Source organism: Pongo abelii, chromosome 13, assembly GCF_028885655.2.
Source record: "Pongo abelii isolate AG06213 chromosome 13, NHGRI_mPonAbe1-v2.0_pri, whole genome shotgun sequence".
NCBI lineage: Eukaryota > Metazoa > Chordata > Mammalia > Primates > Hominidae > Pongo > Pongo abelii.
Window position 1 is genome coordinate 84,878,448 of NC_071998.2, and position 12,808 is coordinate 84,891,255.

The 12,808-nt window shown below is 59.4% G+C and overlaps 1 protein-coding gene across 1 annotated transcript; it reads right to left on the reverse strand.

Moving 5' to 3' along the window:
* Nucleotides 1-902: 902 nt before the first annotated feature.
* BARX1 (BARX homeobox 1) lies at nucleotides 903-4,635 on the reverse strand. Its single transcript, XM_024252495.3, has 4 exons — nucleotides 4,201-4,635; nucleotides 2,173-2,464; nucleotides 2,006-2,090; nucleotides 903-1,605 (listed from the first exon to the last, which is right to left on the reverse strand). Exons 1-4 carry the CDS (start codon nucleotides 4,421-4,423, stop codon nucleotides 1,441-1,443), a joined length of 765 nt encoding a protein of 254 aa, XP_024108263.1. The 5' UTR covers nucleotides 4,424-4,635; the 3' UTR covers nucleotides 903-1,440.
* Between the last annotated feature and the right edge of the window lie 8,173 nt (nucleotides 4,636-12,808).

Consider the following 12,808-nt stretch of genomic DNA (forward strand, 5'->3'; position numbering starts at 1 on the left):
GAAGGACCTGGCTTCAGGAACTCTGAATGGCCAAGTTTCATAGTCTTCCTGAGCTTTAACCAGTAAAGTGGCCATGGCTCCATCCCCACCTCTGGTCATCCTCCCCACCCCCAGCTTCAGGAAGCACGAGGACAGGAACCCACAGGCAGCCCTGAGCCCAGCCTGGACTGCGGGAAGGCAACTGAGACCTCCATGAGAAGGGGGCACCTGAGAGCACACGCAACCAAGCTGTGTCCCTGCAAGGGACCACCCTCTCTAGGCCGGTATCAGCTGAGTCCTCTCTCTCCGTCAGCCAGGTGCCCTCACTGCCCAGAGCTGGAACTCAGCAGCCCAGGCGCCGCCGCCCTGAGTATTCTGCGGAAAATATGCGAACTCTGGGGAGCCATTGCTGCTGCAAGGACCCGCGGGCGGGCTACCGCGCTGGTGGGGGGCTCTGTCCAAACCTTGCGTCCTCGACTTCCCATCCGCCTCATAAAGGGTTGGTGAAGACCATCTCAAGGACCGCACAAACTGGTCCTTCAAGTCCCAGGAAACCGAAACAACAACCGAGGCGGCTCTCTGTCCGGGACACTTCCGGAGCGAGCTCCGCGGCGGACCTCTGGCTCCGGCTCCTTTGGGCACCCGCGATGCGGCCTGACCGCTCCTGCCAGCGGCTCTCTAGCTGGCAAGGGAGAGGAGGTGGAGTTCAGACTGGCCCCTCACGCCCAGAGTGAAAGCGATTCCTAGGATCCTGCAGCCACCGAGCCGCCCGCCGTGCCTAGCCTGGGCTTGATGGTGAAGAGCACAGCTGCCTTCGACAGAGTGGGAGGAAAGGAAGTTTAAGAAGCAACTGCCGGCGTTCCGCTTATCTTGCCGCGCCCACCCCCACCCCCTGCGGATTCAGAAGCTGCTCCACCAAGCCCGACTGTGTCATAAAATATTTTATTGGAAAAAAAGTCACCGTCTTCGCAAGAGGGGTTAGGGGCCCCAGCGACATCGGGGACCCGGCCTCCAGGCCGAGCCGACGGGTTGCCCCGGGGCAATCTCAGGCCGTGGTGGCCTGAGCCCAACCGCCGGGTCCCCGACGTCCAGAAGCGGGTGTGTGCCTGGAGGCTCCCCGGCCGGGATGGCAGGCCCAGACGGGGTGGGAGTGCAGGCGAGGAGCGGGGCGTGAATGCGCGTGGAGCGCTCTGCACCACGGAGCTCAGGGCAGAGACTGTTGCTTCCGCCGCGCTGGATGCGAGTCTCCCAGGTTAGAGCCCAGAAGCCCCCTGGGACCTGGGTCTGTCTTTAGGGTCTGTGTCCTTCCTCGTTCGGCCCCAATCGTCCGCATTCAAGATAATAATAAAAAGGTTTAGGAAGTAAACTTCTTGGACGCGGAAGGGCCGGCTCGCGGGTTTCTGCCGAGTGAGGGGGCTGCGGGTGGCGCGGGCATCCCGGGTCCCGCACCGTATACAGCCCTCAGTCCTCGCGGCTCCTGTCGCTGGGCTCGCCCGGCACCTCCGCCGGTTTCTCTGCATCCTTGGCGCGCTCCTGCTCAGTAAGCTGCTCGCTCGTTGGAATTGAGTTCTTCTTGGGCCGCCCCTTGGGCTTGGTGGGAGACTCCAGGCCGCCGCCCTGCAGCACCTGCACGGGGGACCGCCAGCAACTGCGTGAGCCAGCACGTGGACTGGGGACCCCCGAGGAGACTTGAACCCAGGTGGGACTAAGGAATGCAGGGTCCATATGAGGAAATGGCGGGGAAATGTCCCGGGAAATGGCGGCTATTTGTCCGAATGCCGCCTGGGGAGCGGCCTGGCCTGGGGAGCATAAGACTGCCAGGAGGCCTGACGGTGCCGCGGGAAAGGAAGAAATGTTGGCTTACCCAAGGGGCAGAAAGAACTGAGAGGGTTCCGGTGCGTACCAGGCACCGAGGGAATCGGGAGGTTGGGCAGAGTCTCCGTGGGGAGAAGGAGGAGAGCAGCTCTGCATGCACCGGGGCATGGCCCAGGAAGCTGAGGGGTGGGAAGCCACCAGGCACACTCACTATTTTCTTCCACTTCATCCTCCGATTCTGGTACCACGTCTTCACCTGCAACTGGCTCAGGCCCAGGGACTCAGCAAGATCTATTCTGGAAAGAGCAGGGCGCACCCTCAGCAAGGCAAGTGACCACACTCCCACAGCCCGCTGGCCCCAGCCTTGCCCCGCCCTACCTGTCCGGCGTGGAAAGGTACTTCTGCTTCTCGAAGCGTTTCTCCAGGCCCATCAGCTGCAGCTCGGTGAACACAGTGCGGCTCCGACGCCCCTTCTTGGCCTTGGTGCCTGGCTCCCCAGGGCCTGCCGCCTCCAGCTTCCCGCGGAGCTGCAACTCGAGCGGCAGGTGTGGCGCACCGGCGGCGCCGGGCAGCCCAGGCCCCGCCGCCAGCAGCGCAGAGCTCAGCCCTGAACAGCCCAGCGGCGCTAGTGGGAACTTGAACACCGCCGCCTGCTCGGCCTTCAGCACGGCTGCGAAGAAAGAGAATGAGGAGCCAGGTGAGCTACGGCCGCGCTCCTCTGCCCCAGGTACTGCCGCACCACGTGCCGCGGGGGTGCTCGCCCTTGGCCAGTGCCACCCGGCGCAAAACCTCCACGCCCTGCCGCTCGGCGCCAGTGGCGCAGATGGAGACCCTCCTCAACGCTGCTGTTCCCCAGATTTGAGAGGGAGTATCTCCTCGACCCTGTCCGTGTTCTGTCCTGGAGTTCTGCAGGCCTCAGCTGCCTCTGAGATCTCGGGGTTCTTGATGAACATGTTTGCAGCTGCGAGAAACTCGGAGTGTGTCTTGTCTTTCATGGAAAGTAGAAACCAAAAAGAAAACGGCAGCTGGTCCTAAGAAGATGGGCGTTTGCTCCAACCAAATTAGCATTGCTGCGTTAGAAAAAGAACATGCACGGAGCATGCACATTTGCTCTTCCGTGCGTGGCACAACAGCCATGCCGTGGCCAGGAGTCATCTGGGCCGGAGTTGGGTGCTTCCCGGAAATTCCAAAGTACCCTGAGAACCTGGAAATTATTGTTCACTTTTTCTATTTTCAGACGCTTCTCTATGAAGATGTTTCCATTTTCTTCAGTCCTAAAATGATTGTGTGCCCGCTTCAAACGAATTAGTAGCAACAGAGCAGATGGAGATGAAAGGTAGCCGAATGGCCGAGTCCCAGTTGGACTTACAAGGAGCGCGCTGGCCCTGCCGTCTCCAGGCTGGGGAGCACCGACTAGGAGGTGGGGGGTGTAGGGAAGGCGACTTGAAGGGCTGGGGTCCCGGCTACAGCGTAGAAGCCTCCCTTCCCCGACAGGCCTGTCACTGAGGTGCGAATCCTAGCCCGGCTGGAGTCGGAAAGGGCAGGGCAAGGCGCAGGTAAATGTGGGGCAGAGGACCCGTAGGGAAACGGTGGGAGATGGGAGGCAGGCCGACCCCAGTGATAGAAGTGAGGGAGGCCGACCGGCAGACGGGTGGAAAGCGAGATAGGGAAAGACAAGACGAGGGTGGAGTGCGATGGAGACAGCACCATCAGGGCAGAGCAGGCCCCGCCAAATTAGGAGAAAGGGCAGAAGCTGAAAAGGTCTGCGCAGGCCGTTCAAGCCCTGCAGAGGCCCAGCCGACCTGAAAGCAGAAGGGACAGGCAGGCAGCTGCTCACAGTCAGGCCTCTGGCCCCAAGGCAAGGCCCAAGCAGGTCCGCACTGCGGCCAAGGCCGCGTTCCTCGCCCGCTGGAGCTCCCGGGGACTCCGGGCCGGCTTGGGCCCGCGTCAGCACCCAGCCCTCGGGAGCGCAGGCCTCCTCCCCAGCGGTCCGACTTCCCTGGGTTGGGCAGCCGCGGCCACTCCCGGCCAGCCCTCTGCAGCGAAGCCCAGGCGCCCGTGGCCTGAGGTCGCTTCCACCCACAAGAGTCCGTAGCCTGGCAGTGCGCCTGCAACGGGGATGCTCACTCGGGGTCCCCGGGCTGGTGGCCGAAGGGAAGCAGTGAAGGAAAGAGCGAACACCCTCCCCGGGAGGCCCGCGGGCACGAGGCCTGGTTTCTGTGAGGCCTGGAGCTTGCACCCTCTGCCTCCCGCCTGGAGGGCTCCGAGAGACGGTCCCAGAACCTGCGCTCCCAGAGCAGCTTCCCGGGGCTGCTTCGAGGCCGGAGGAGGCTCGGGGAGCCCCCGCGGTTCAGCTCGCTGTCTCCCGCCAAGCCCGGCCCGCGACCCCGCGGCCGCCACACGTACCCAGGTGGCTGTGGAAGGGCCGCGCCGCCAGCAGCGCCTGCACGCCGAACTTCAGCAGCTCGCCCGCCGCGGCAGCGGCGGCTGCGGGCGCGGCGCCCTTGGGCCCCGGTGGCTCCGTGAGGATCTCCTCAATCATGAAGCTGCGATAGCGGTGCGGCCGGTGGTCCGCGCAGCCCTCGGGCGGGCCGAAGCGCGCGGCGCCCGGCTCCCCCGGCCGCTGCATCGCGGCGCCCACTGCTGCGCCCGCGGTTTGGCGGCGGCGGCGGCGGCGGCGGCTTGGCTCCGGCGCGGGGCACGCGCGGGGCTCTAGGCCGGCCCGCAGCTCGGGGCGGCGCGCGGGCGCCGGCTCATGCCCCCTCCCCCGCCGGCCGGCCGGGCGGAGGCGCAGGGCGCGGGCGGGGCGCTCGGGGCTCGGCCGGTCGAACCCGGGACTGCGCCCCCGCCCCGCGCCGCCGCGCCTCTTGCCCGGCCAGCCCCGCGTCACCGCCCCGCCCCGCCCCGCCCCGCGCCACCGCCCCCAACCCCTAGGCTGAGCCGGAGGGAGGGACCCAGAAGGGAGGGAGGCGGAAGGGAGGCCAGAAAGGAGGGGGCCGCGTGAAAGAGGCCGGCCGACCGAGACCGAGGGAGACCGAGCGGAGCGCACGCCCTGGAAAGAGAGAGCCGGAGAGTTCGGGAGGCAAGACCCCCAGAGACAAGAGTCGGAGGGATCAAACGACACAGGTGAGAGAAGGGGCAGAGGGAGACGGCGTGGGTCAAACAAGATTCCAGACAGTGATGTGAGGGTACCAGAGACGCCACCGAGATGTGCACAGAGAGACCAAAAGAGGCGTGAGAGCCAGCGGGCTGTGACGTGACGGAGGGCACAGAGGCAGGAGGGGCAGAGGGAGGGGGCGGTAAAGAAAGAGGACAGCTAGAAAACGGGCGGCTTGATCGGCTTTTAGGTAGCCCCGGAAAGGTCGAGAGGAGGAGGGGCAAAGGCCGCGCTCCTCAGCTGGGAAGGAGGTGGTCTCGAGCAGCCTCCAGTCCCGGACTCAACACCGCCAACCCGGCAAGGGTGAGGCAGCGTTCAGGGATGCAAGGGGCAGAGCGGTAGCGGCACCTGTGCACCCCTCCCACCTCTGCCTCAGTTTACCACGTACAGCCTCATTTCTCTCCGGGCTGCCCTGAGAGAAAAATGTTCTCCAGCCGAGATTTGCTTGAATTGCAAATTCAAGTGATCCATGGACACACCCTCCTTGACAGCCCCCAGGAGGCTGTGGGCTGGTTACATCCCCCTAGTTAGAAAAGGAAAAGGATTCCAGGAGAAGGGAAGGATGCAGCTTTGTCTTTTCCCAGCTTTGGAGCATCAAGAAACTGTTACTGGGCGAAGCTGGGGCCAGGGGGCCACTGGGTGCTCTGAGAGTGTAAAGACCAAACTCTGGTGGGACCTGGCTCCATTGTGGAGCCTCAAAGGCTCCAACATGGTGGAAAAAATTGGCAGTGCCTTCTCTAGATCTTTCTTTCCATCCTTAGAAGAGTATAAGCCCAAGCCGTGGAGTGAACAACCCCAAAGCTACCCTAAGCTGAACTCCTCTCTTTGGTCCTGCCACTACTGGTGAAACCACTGACCCTTTCTGGGCCTGTTTCCTTACCTGTCCTGAGGAGATGCTGACCTTTGGCTCCAGAGAGACTGTGAGAACTCAGTGAGGGGGTCCTGCACTCCGAGGGTCCTGCACCCTGGGAGCCCTTAGGTCTGTTTGGAGAGAAAACAGTTCCTCCAGGCAAGAGGGGAGAAGTGTCCCCAGGAGGTTGGGGGAGGAGCACCTGCCTTCCTCCTTCTCAGGAATCACAGGTCCTACCTCCCAGCCCCATCCACCACTGCCAGTCAGCACCTGACGCACTGGGGGTGTCCTGGGCCACCCCGACTTCCTCTGTGAGCTCCATGTGGGGCCTCAGTCTTTACCTCAGGTAACTAGGGCTTACCACACCTACAGCCATGCCCCCCACCCAAGTTGAAGTCCTTTCTCCAGCTCCAGCTGCTGGTGGGGAGGCCTTCAGGCTGGCCCTCAGCCCCTGGCACCTGCCCCAGACTCGGGATTGGGGGTGGGGGGCAGGTGGGGACTAGGAAGTGGCCCAGATCCTTTGTCTGTGGGGCCTGGAGTGAGGACAAAGACTACCTTACTCTGGTAAGATCCCAGTCCCAAAGCACACTGTCTCTCCTTCCCAGTTGTTGCATGACTTTCTGAACTCGGAGTTACCATTGGGACTGAAAGAAGGTGGCCTCAATGGCCACCAGTTGCTTCAGACTCCCTTGGAGAGTGGTGCTGTGAGCCTACATGGTTCTTTGGAAAGGGTGGAGAGGGGCCCACTAAGAGCAACAGTATTCCACACTGAGCAGGCCTCCTCCTGAGAGACCAAGAGACCAGGAAGCTGGCCCTGTCTCTGTTGGCCAAGCAGCCACTGACATCCTACCTGGCAAATAGAAACAAGCCAGTGTCTCCTGTGAGGCTGGGGCAGCCCAGTTGGGCTCCCCTTATCCGTGGGTAGACTCAGAGAACCCTCCCTAGATGAGTGCAATGGTATCACTCAATCCAATCATCTCCTTTTTCAGATGGGAAACTGAGGCCCAGCAAGAGGCAGGGCCTGGTGCAGGGACTACAGTGAATAGGGCTGGTTTACTATTGCTCCTTGTACAGAGCCATATCAAGCCCCTTTTCCCGGCTTCCTCCCTCACCTCCCCCATCTTAGCAGGGCCCCTGCCCCTTCCTCACCCCCTGGCTTCTACATCTCCCTAAGGGCATAGCCTAGTGGTGGTTTCTCCCCTGAGTAGGCCCAGCTAGCCTCTGTCCCATCCCCTGTTATTTGGGCCCTAACAGAAGCTACCCACATTTGAACCATCTCTGCCCCATGCTCAAGACCTGAGGGTCTCACATCCTCAAAATGGGTCCCCAAATTCCAGATCCAAGGATTTGGGGATCACACTGTTCATCAGCTGTCACTAAACTTATTTTACTATGAGCCATCCCCCTGGGGTAGCTCCTTGGTCAGCTTGTGGGGGAGGGGGTCATTTTCAGGATGGAGGCCTCATCTGTAGATTTTGGGGAGTCAAAAGACTAGTGCAGCCCAGCCCTGACCCCACTCCCTGGACTCTGGCCAGGACCATTTCCTGCAGCCCCAGGCCAGCCCTGCAGCATGAGCAGAGGGCGGCTTTGGGAATGAGGCCCTGAGGGCTGAAAGGAGAATGCCCAGCGCCTAGGGAACTTTGGGAGACCGCAGCTGGCTCCAGGGGCTGAGAGAGCCAGGGTCCTGCCCCCAGTTGCCCAAAACACCTCCCTCGTAGGTCTGTCCCTGGTCCTCCGGCTCTTGCTAGACACAAACTCCCCGTCGCCCTACCCCAGGACAAACCAGCAGATAAACCCCTTTTAGGCGAAAATTACACAAAAACGGCGGCGGCGGGGCCTCCTCTGCTCAGGCACTGCCGCGTTGGCGGCCGAAAAAAGAGGCTCCCAGAGAACGGCAACCCCCTCCCTGTCGAGGACACCGAGGCCCAGAGAGGGGAAGCCTCCTCCCCAGTGGGGTGCAGTCTGGGATTGCAGTCCCCACCCCAGGGGCGCAGCTGCCAGCCCGACGCCTGGGACATCCCCCCTCCCGAGGCCTCTAGCCGCCGCCGCGAAAATCCCGGAAACCGTCCTGCTCGCGGCGGGCGCAGTGGAAAAGGTGACCTCAGCGCCCCGGGCCAGCAGCCCTCCCTAGCAGCCGGGCGGCGAGGGGCTCCGGGCGGCAGGGGGTCCTCGGCGCCGCCCGGTCGCTGGATGAGGGGCCCTCGGAGCGCAGAACCGACCCCCTCCCCACCCATGTTCGCCCCTCAGACCCTACAGCCCCTTTGGAGGTTGCGGGACAGGGAGGGGACCACCTCATTCCCACAACCGAATCCCCTAAGCATTCAGGTGTAGGTTCCAGAACCACCTCCCCTCCACTCACACCCTTCTCCTACTCCAGCGCCTCCAAGGCGGGATTGTGAAATGGCTCCGCGTGCGAAGGGGTCCAGGAGCCGTTCGTTGTACAGAGGGGAAAGCTAAGTCTGGAAGGAACACTCGGGGCAGGCTCAGCAGCAGCAGCCAGCGGCAGGGGGATCGTGCATCGCTTGGAGGGCGCTGGGCTCTCCTCCATCCACCTCGGCCGTGGGCAGTTTGTTTCCGCTCCCACTTGCGGCGGTTCTGCATCTTAATTGGCAAAACGAAGTTGGGGCCGCGGTGGAGCGGAGGCTTCTTCCAGAACGGTCAGCTCACCTCCGGATGCGGTCGTCCGAGCAGCCGCCTGCGGAGGGTCCCACGCCCTCTAACAGGTTGACGTCCAGCCCCTAGGGGCCCAGGCGGCCCCGGGCCGCCCCACCTCGCGGCCTTCTGCTCCCCGCGCAGCCTTGCGCGCCCAGCCGCCCAGCACACTGTCTGTCCCTGGGAACGCGTCGCGAGCGCCGGGAATGGAGCTCGTTTCAAACCTCTTTTCTTTTTTCTTTTCTTCTTCTTCTTCTTTTTTTTTTTTTAAACCTTTGGTTCTGATTGTCCTCGGCCCAGCAGGCTGTTGGTGGCGTTGGTGGTGCTGCTGGGACTGGGGCACCGGCCTTGGCCGCAGGTGTGCTGTGCCCGACAGAGGCCGCCTGGACCTCGCCCGGAACGCCCCGTCCGGGTGGGCTGCGGCGTTCGCTCTGCTTTTGCCCCGAGCCGAGATTGGCAACATCTTTTCTAGCTTCAAAACAGAAAATTTTGGAATTATAAAATTACCCCCTCCCCACGCTTACAGGTCACTATCTCCTGGAGACCACCAACTCGCTTTCTCTTTGGAGAAGCCAGTCTCTGTGACCCTTTCTTTCATGAAAATTTCGAACGCAAATATGGGCATTCGTTTTGAGTCATTTCAAAGCCCTAGAAACTCGGGGTCAAATTGTGTTTCGGGTGACAGCGCCTTTAGACACATCCCCCTCTCTTTCCAAGCTCCCCCTCTTGGAGCAATTTACAAATTTGTTCCTTTGGAATTCGCTGCTTTATTTTTGTTTTGTAAGTTTTGTTGTTGATTTTTTTTAATGTTTAATTTTCTATGGAAGTGTTAGTTTAAATACATTCAACAGCCCAGCGTGGTGGCAAGCGCCTGTAGTCCCAGCTTCTGGGCAGGTTGAGGTAGGGGGATTCCTTGAGCCCAACAGTTCGAGGCTGCAGCGAACAATAATTGCCCCACTGCACAAGCCTGGGCAACAGATCCAGACCCCGTCTCTTAACAAAAAATAATAAATAAAAATAAAAGATAGATCCTTAGATAGGTAATAAATAACTCGTTCCTGTGACCCGGAGATGACCCGGTTCTTAGTGGTCCAGGAACCTGAGGCGATGCTCCTGGACACGCGGAGCCGCCAGCCCGCCGCTCCCAGCCCTCCAGGCCCTGGACGGGTCCCGCCTTCATTTCACACCCACCGCTCGCCAGCCCCGGCGGCTCCCGCAGAGACCTTGCATCCGAGTCCAGTTACGCGAACCAGCGGCGCCTGAGGCCACACCCAGAGCCAGGAAGTAGCCTTCTGGGTGCCGGGGCTCTGTGGGGCCCGGCCGCGCCGGCCAGAGCTGCTGGGCGCGGACTGCAAGGCCGGGCGGGGATGGTGTTTGCGACTCGCACGGGCGTTCTCCCGCTGGCGAGTGTGGACCCTTCGAGAATGCTCCCTTGGCCCAGGACTGATCCCCAAGAGCATGCAGCTTTGGCCTTCCGAGGAGAGTCAGGGACGGTGCGGACCGACTCCGCAGGCCCTCCCTGCCCCATCCGGGCTGGTGCCAGGCCGCAGCTCGAGATCTGGTTTCCACCCCGGGCTCCCACAGAGCCCATGAAGCGCTGGTCACAGCCCCTGGAAGCTGCGGACCCGGCTTTTCGAGGAGCCTCCCCGACGTGCAGAGCCCGAGACCCCAGAGAGCGGCCGGCTCGCGCGGGCCAGAACGCGGCGAGGCGCCCGCGGAAACGACTCGGCTTTTCTTTCTTTTCCCCTTTTCTTTCTTTATTTGCTTTTTTTCCCTCTCTTCCCTTCTTCCACCGATTTCCCCCTCCTCTTTCTTTTGTTTTTTTTCAAGTCCTCCCCCCACCCCTCTTCTTTCTTTTATTGCTCGCTCACTCTCGCTCTTGTTGTCTCCTCTTCTGCTCCCGCTCCCCCCACTTTCTGTTCCTTTTCATCAGAAGGACGGCCAAGCCACAGTCACGTCCTCCTAATAAGAGAAGATGCCCTCATGCTCGCGGTGTGCCCACCAGGTGCCAGACGCTCTGCAGATTTAATACGTTTAATAGGCACAGAGCTCTTGGAGGGTTCTATAGCCTGTGTAGGGGGTGGGGAATTTTTTCCAGCTTGGGCAGCCTGGGGAGCTAGGCCTGGGATTGGGGAAGGGGTCTGGGCCCTGGCCCCTTAGCCAGGTGAGGTGGACCACAGCATCTCCTCCAGAATGTCTCCTGGTGGCAGGGAGGCCAGGCCAGATCACATTGCCCAAGTTCCAGCAGGGACTCACACTTGCATCTGTCCTTCCTGACACAGGACTCTACTGTGGCTACCAGTCCTGTCTTCACCTGCCACCTCCCCCCTCCACCACCCTGCCAGGACTGTAAGGGAGAGAGGGCTGGGCACTGCCTCCTCCAGCTGCACCTCCCACTGTGTGCTGCTTGGGAGGGGATGGAACAGGGGGCATGGTGCTTCTTTTACAGGCAAGAGTTCTGGGGTCTAGGGGGGAAAAAGGAGGCTACAGCCACACCACCCCTCAGATGCCAGGCAGGATCAGCCTCTGGTACCCTGGCTCCAGGCCAGCCCTCCTGCCTCCTGCTGGTTTGAACTGACTGAAGATGACACACAGAGAGGATGGGGACAGGAGCTGGTGCCACCTCCACAGGCACTGGGCTTCCCTGGGCTCCCTCTCCCATGTCACACCTGTACTTTCTGCCTTGTTCCTGCCTCTTGGTGCCAGGAATGGGCTTACAAGCCCAGTTCCCAAATTGCCAAATTCCACACATTTGCAGATAGGCAGAGCACACAGGGGACCTCAAGATGAGCCGGACCCCTGGTTTGCAGACCTCTTCCTGCTACTGCCCTTGAGCAAGCCCATTTCCTGTCCAAGCCTCAGTTTTCCCAGATGAAAAAACTAGAGGGGGTTTTTAGGTGAATCTTTCTCCTTGCCAGTGTTAACAGCTTAGGTCATGGATTGAAAAACTTGTTCTGTAAAGGGCCATATAAGCAAATGTTTTAGACTTTGCAGGCCACATGGCCCTGTTGTGGTGACTCAGCCCCGTCTTTGTAGTGTGAAAGTAGTCCTAGACAATGCATAAATGAGTGGGTATGGCTGTGTTCCAACCAACTTTATTTATAGATATGAAAACCTGAATTATATCTAATTTTCACGTCGCAAAATATGATTCTTATTTTTTTCAACCACTTAAATATGTAAAAACCATTCTCAGTTTGCTGGCCAAACAAAAACAGGCAATGGGCCACAGTTTACCAATTCTTGTGTAGTTTCAATTATTCTGATAGCACAAATATTGCACTTCCATATCAGACATATTGCCTTATGTTAACATTTTTTTCTTTTAAATTCTTTTCTCCAGGAAAGCATCTATTAGTTTAACAGTATTTGGGACTTAGGAACACAGAATCACCTGACTCATTTCCTACTCCCATTTCTGAGTTCTCAACAATTTAAATGTTTCCCTTATTAATACTATACCCAGACACTGGATTGCACAACGTACAATCACCCTCTCACTTAATCCTTGCAACAGCCTTTGCAGTAGAAATAGTTTACCCTGCCTTCCAGCTCCTTGCACACCCCTGGAGACAGGGCGCTCACTCCCTTCAGTGGCTGCCTAACGAACTGCTGAGAGCCCAGTGACGTAGGCTTGCAGCCCTTTAAGGGCGAAGGCCACCCCCAGTGAGAGTGCATCTTCCCAGCCAGCCATTCCCAACCCCTGGCGATTCCATCTAAATCCTCTCCAGCTGTTGAAATGTGGATGGACAGGGGGCGGTGGCTCTGATTTTCTGGGAGTTTCCCAAGCCTTGAGCCTTTGCAGCTGCCAAGTGACAAATCTTGCAGGGACTGGGCAAAGGGAAAGAATATGACAGAAAAATAGAGATTATAAATGGGTTGCTTGCTAGAAGTGTTTCCAGGAAATCTTGCGCACAGGGAGGCCTTATCGCCCCGCCCCCGCATCTTCCTTGGTTTTTGCGCCCTCTGCCGGTCATATTGAGTCTTAACCGTGCTCACTCGGAACCGTTCCTCTTAACAAAAGAAAACAAGACTGCATGATCTCACCTGTCTGTGGAATCTAAAAAAGTTGACATCATAGAAATAGAGTGAAATGGTGGTTATTAGGGCCGGGATGTGAGGGAGAAATGAGAAGATGTCGGTCAAAGGGTACAAACTTTGAGTTATAAGATAAATTCTGGGGATCTACGTACAGCATGGTGACTATAGTTAACAATCATGTATTGTGTGCTTGAAGTGTGCCGGAAGGGTGGGTTTTCAGTGTTCTCACCAAAATGGTAACTATGTAAGGTGATAGATATGTTAATTAGCTTGATCGTGGTGATCATCACAGTATATACATATACCAAAACATC

What these genes read in the sequence shown, in the direction of transcription:
- BARX1 (XM_024252495.3), bottom strand. Translation starts at nt 4,423, where the DNA reads ATGCAGCGGCCGGGGGAGCCGGGCGCCGCGCGCTTCGGCCCGCCCGAG. An exon ending in TACCTTTCCACGCCGGACAG is followed by an intron (nt 2,091 to 2,172) that starts GTAGGGCGGGGC and finishes TGCTCTTTCCAG; the next exon opens with AATAGATCTTGCTGAGTCCC. An exon ending in GGATGAAGTGGAAGAAAATA is followed by an intron (nt 1,606 to 2,005) that starts GTGAGTGTGCCT and finishes TCCCCCGTGCAG; the next exon opens with GTGCTGCAGGGCGGCGGCCT.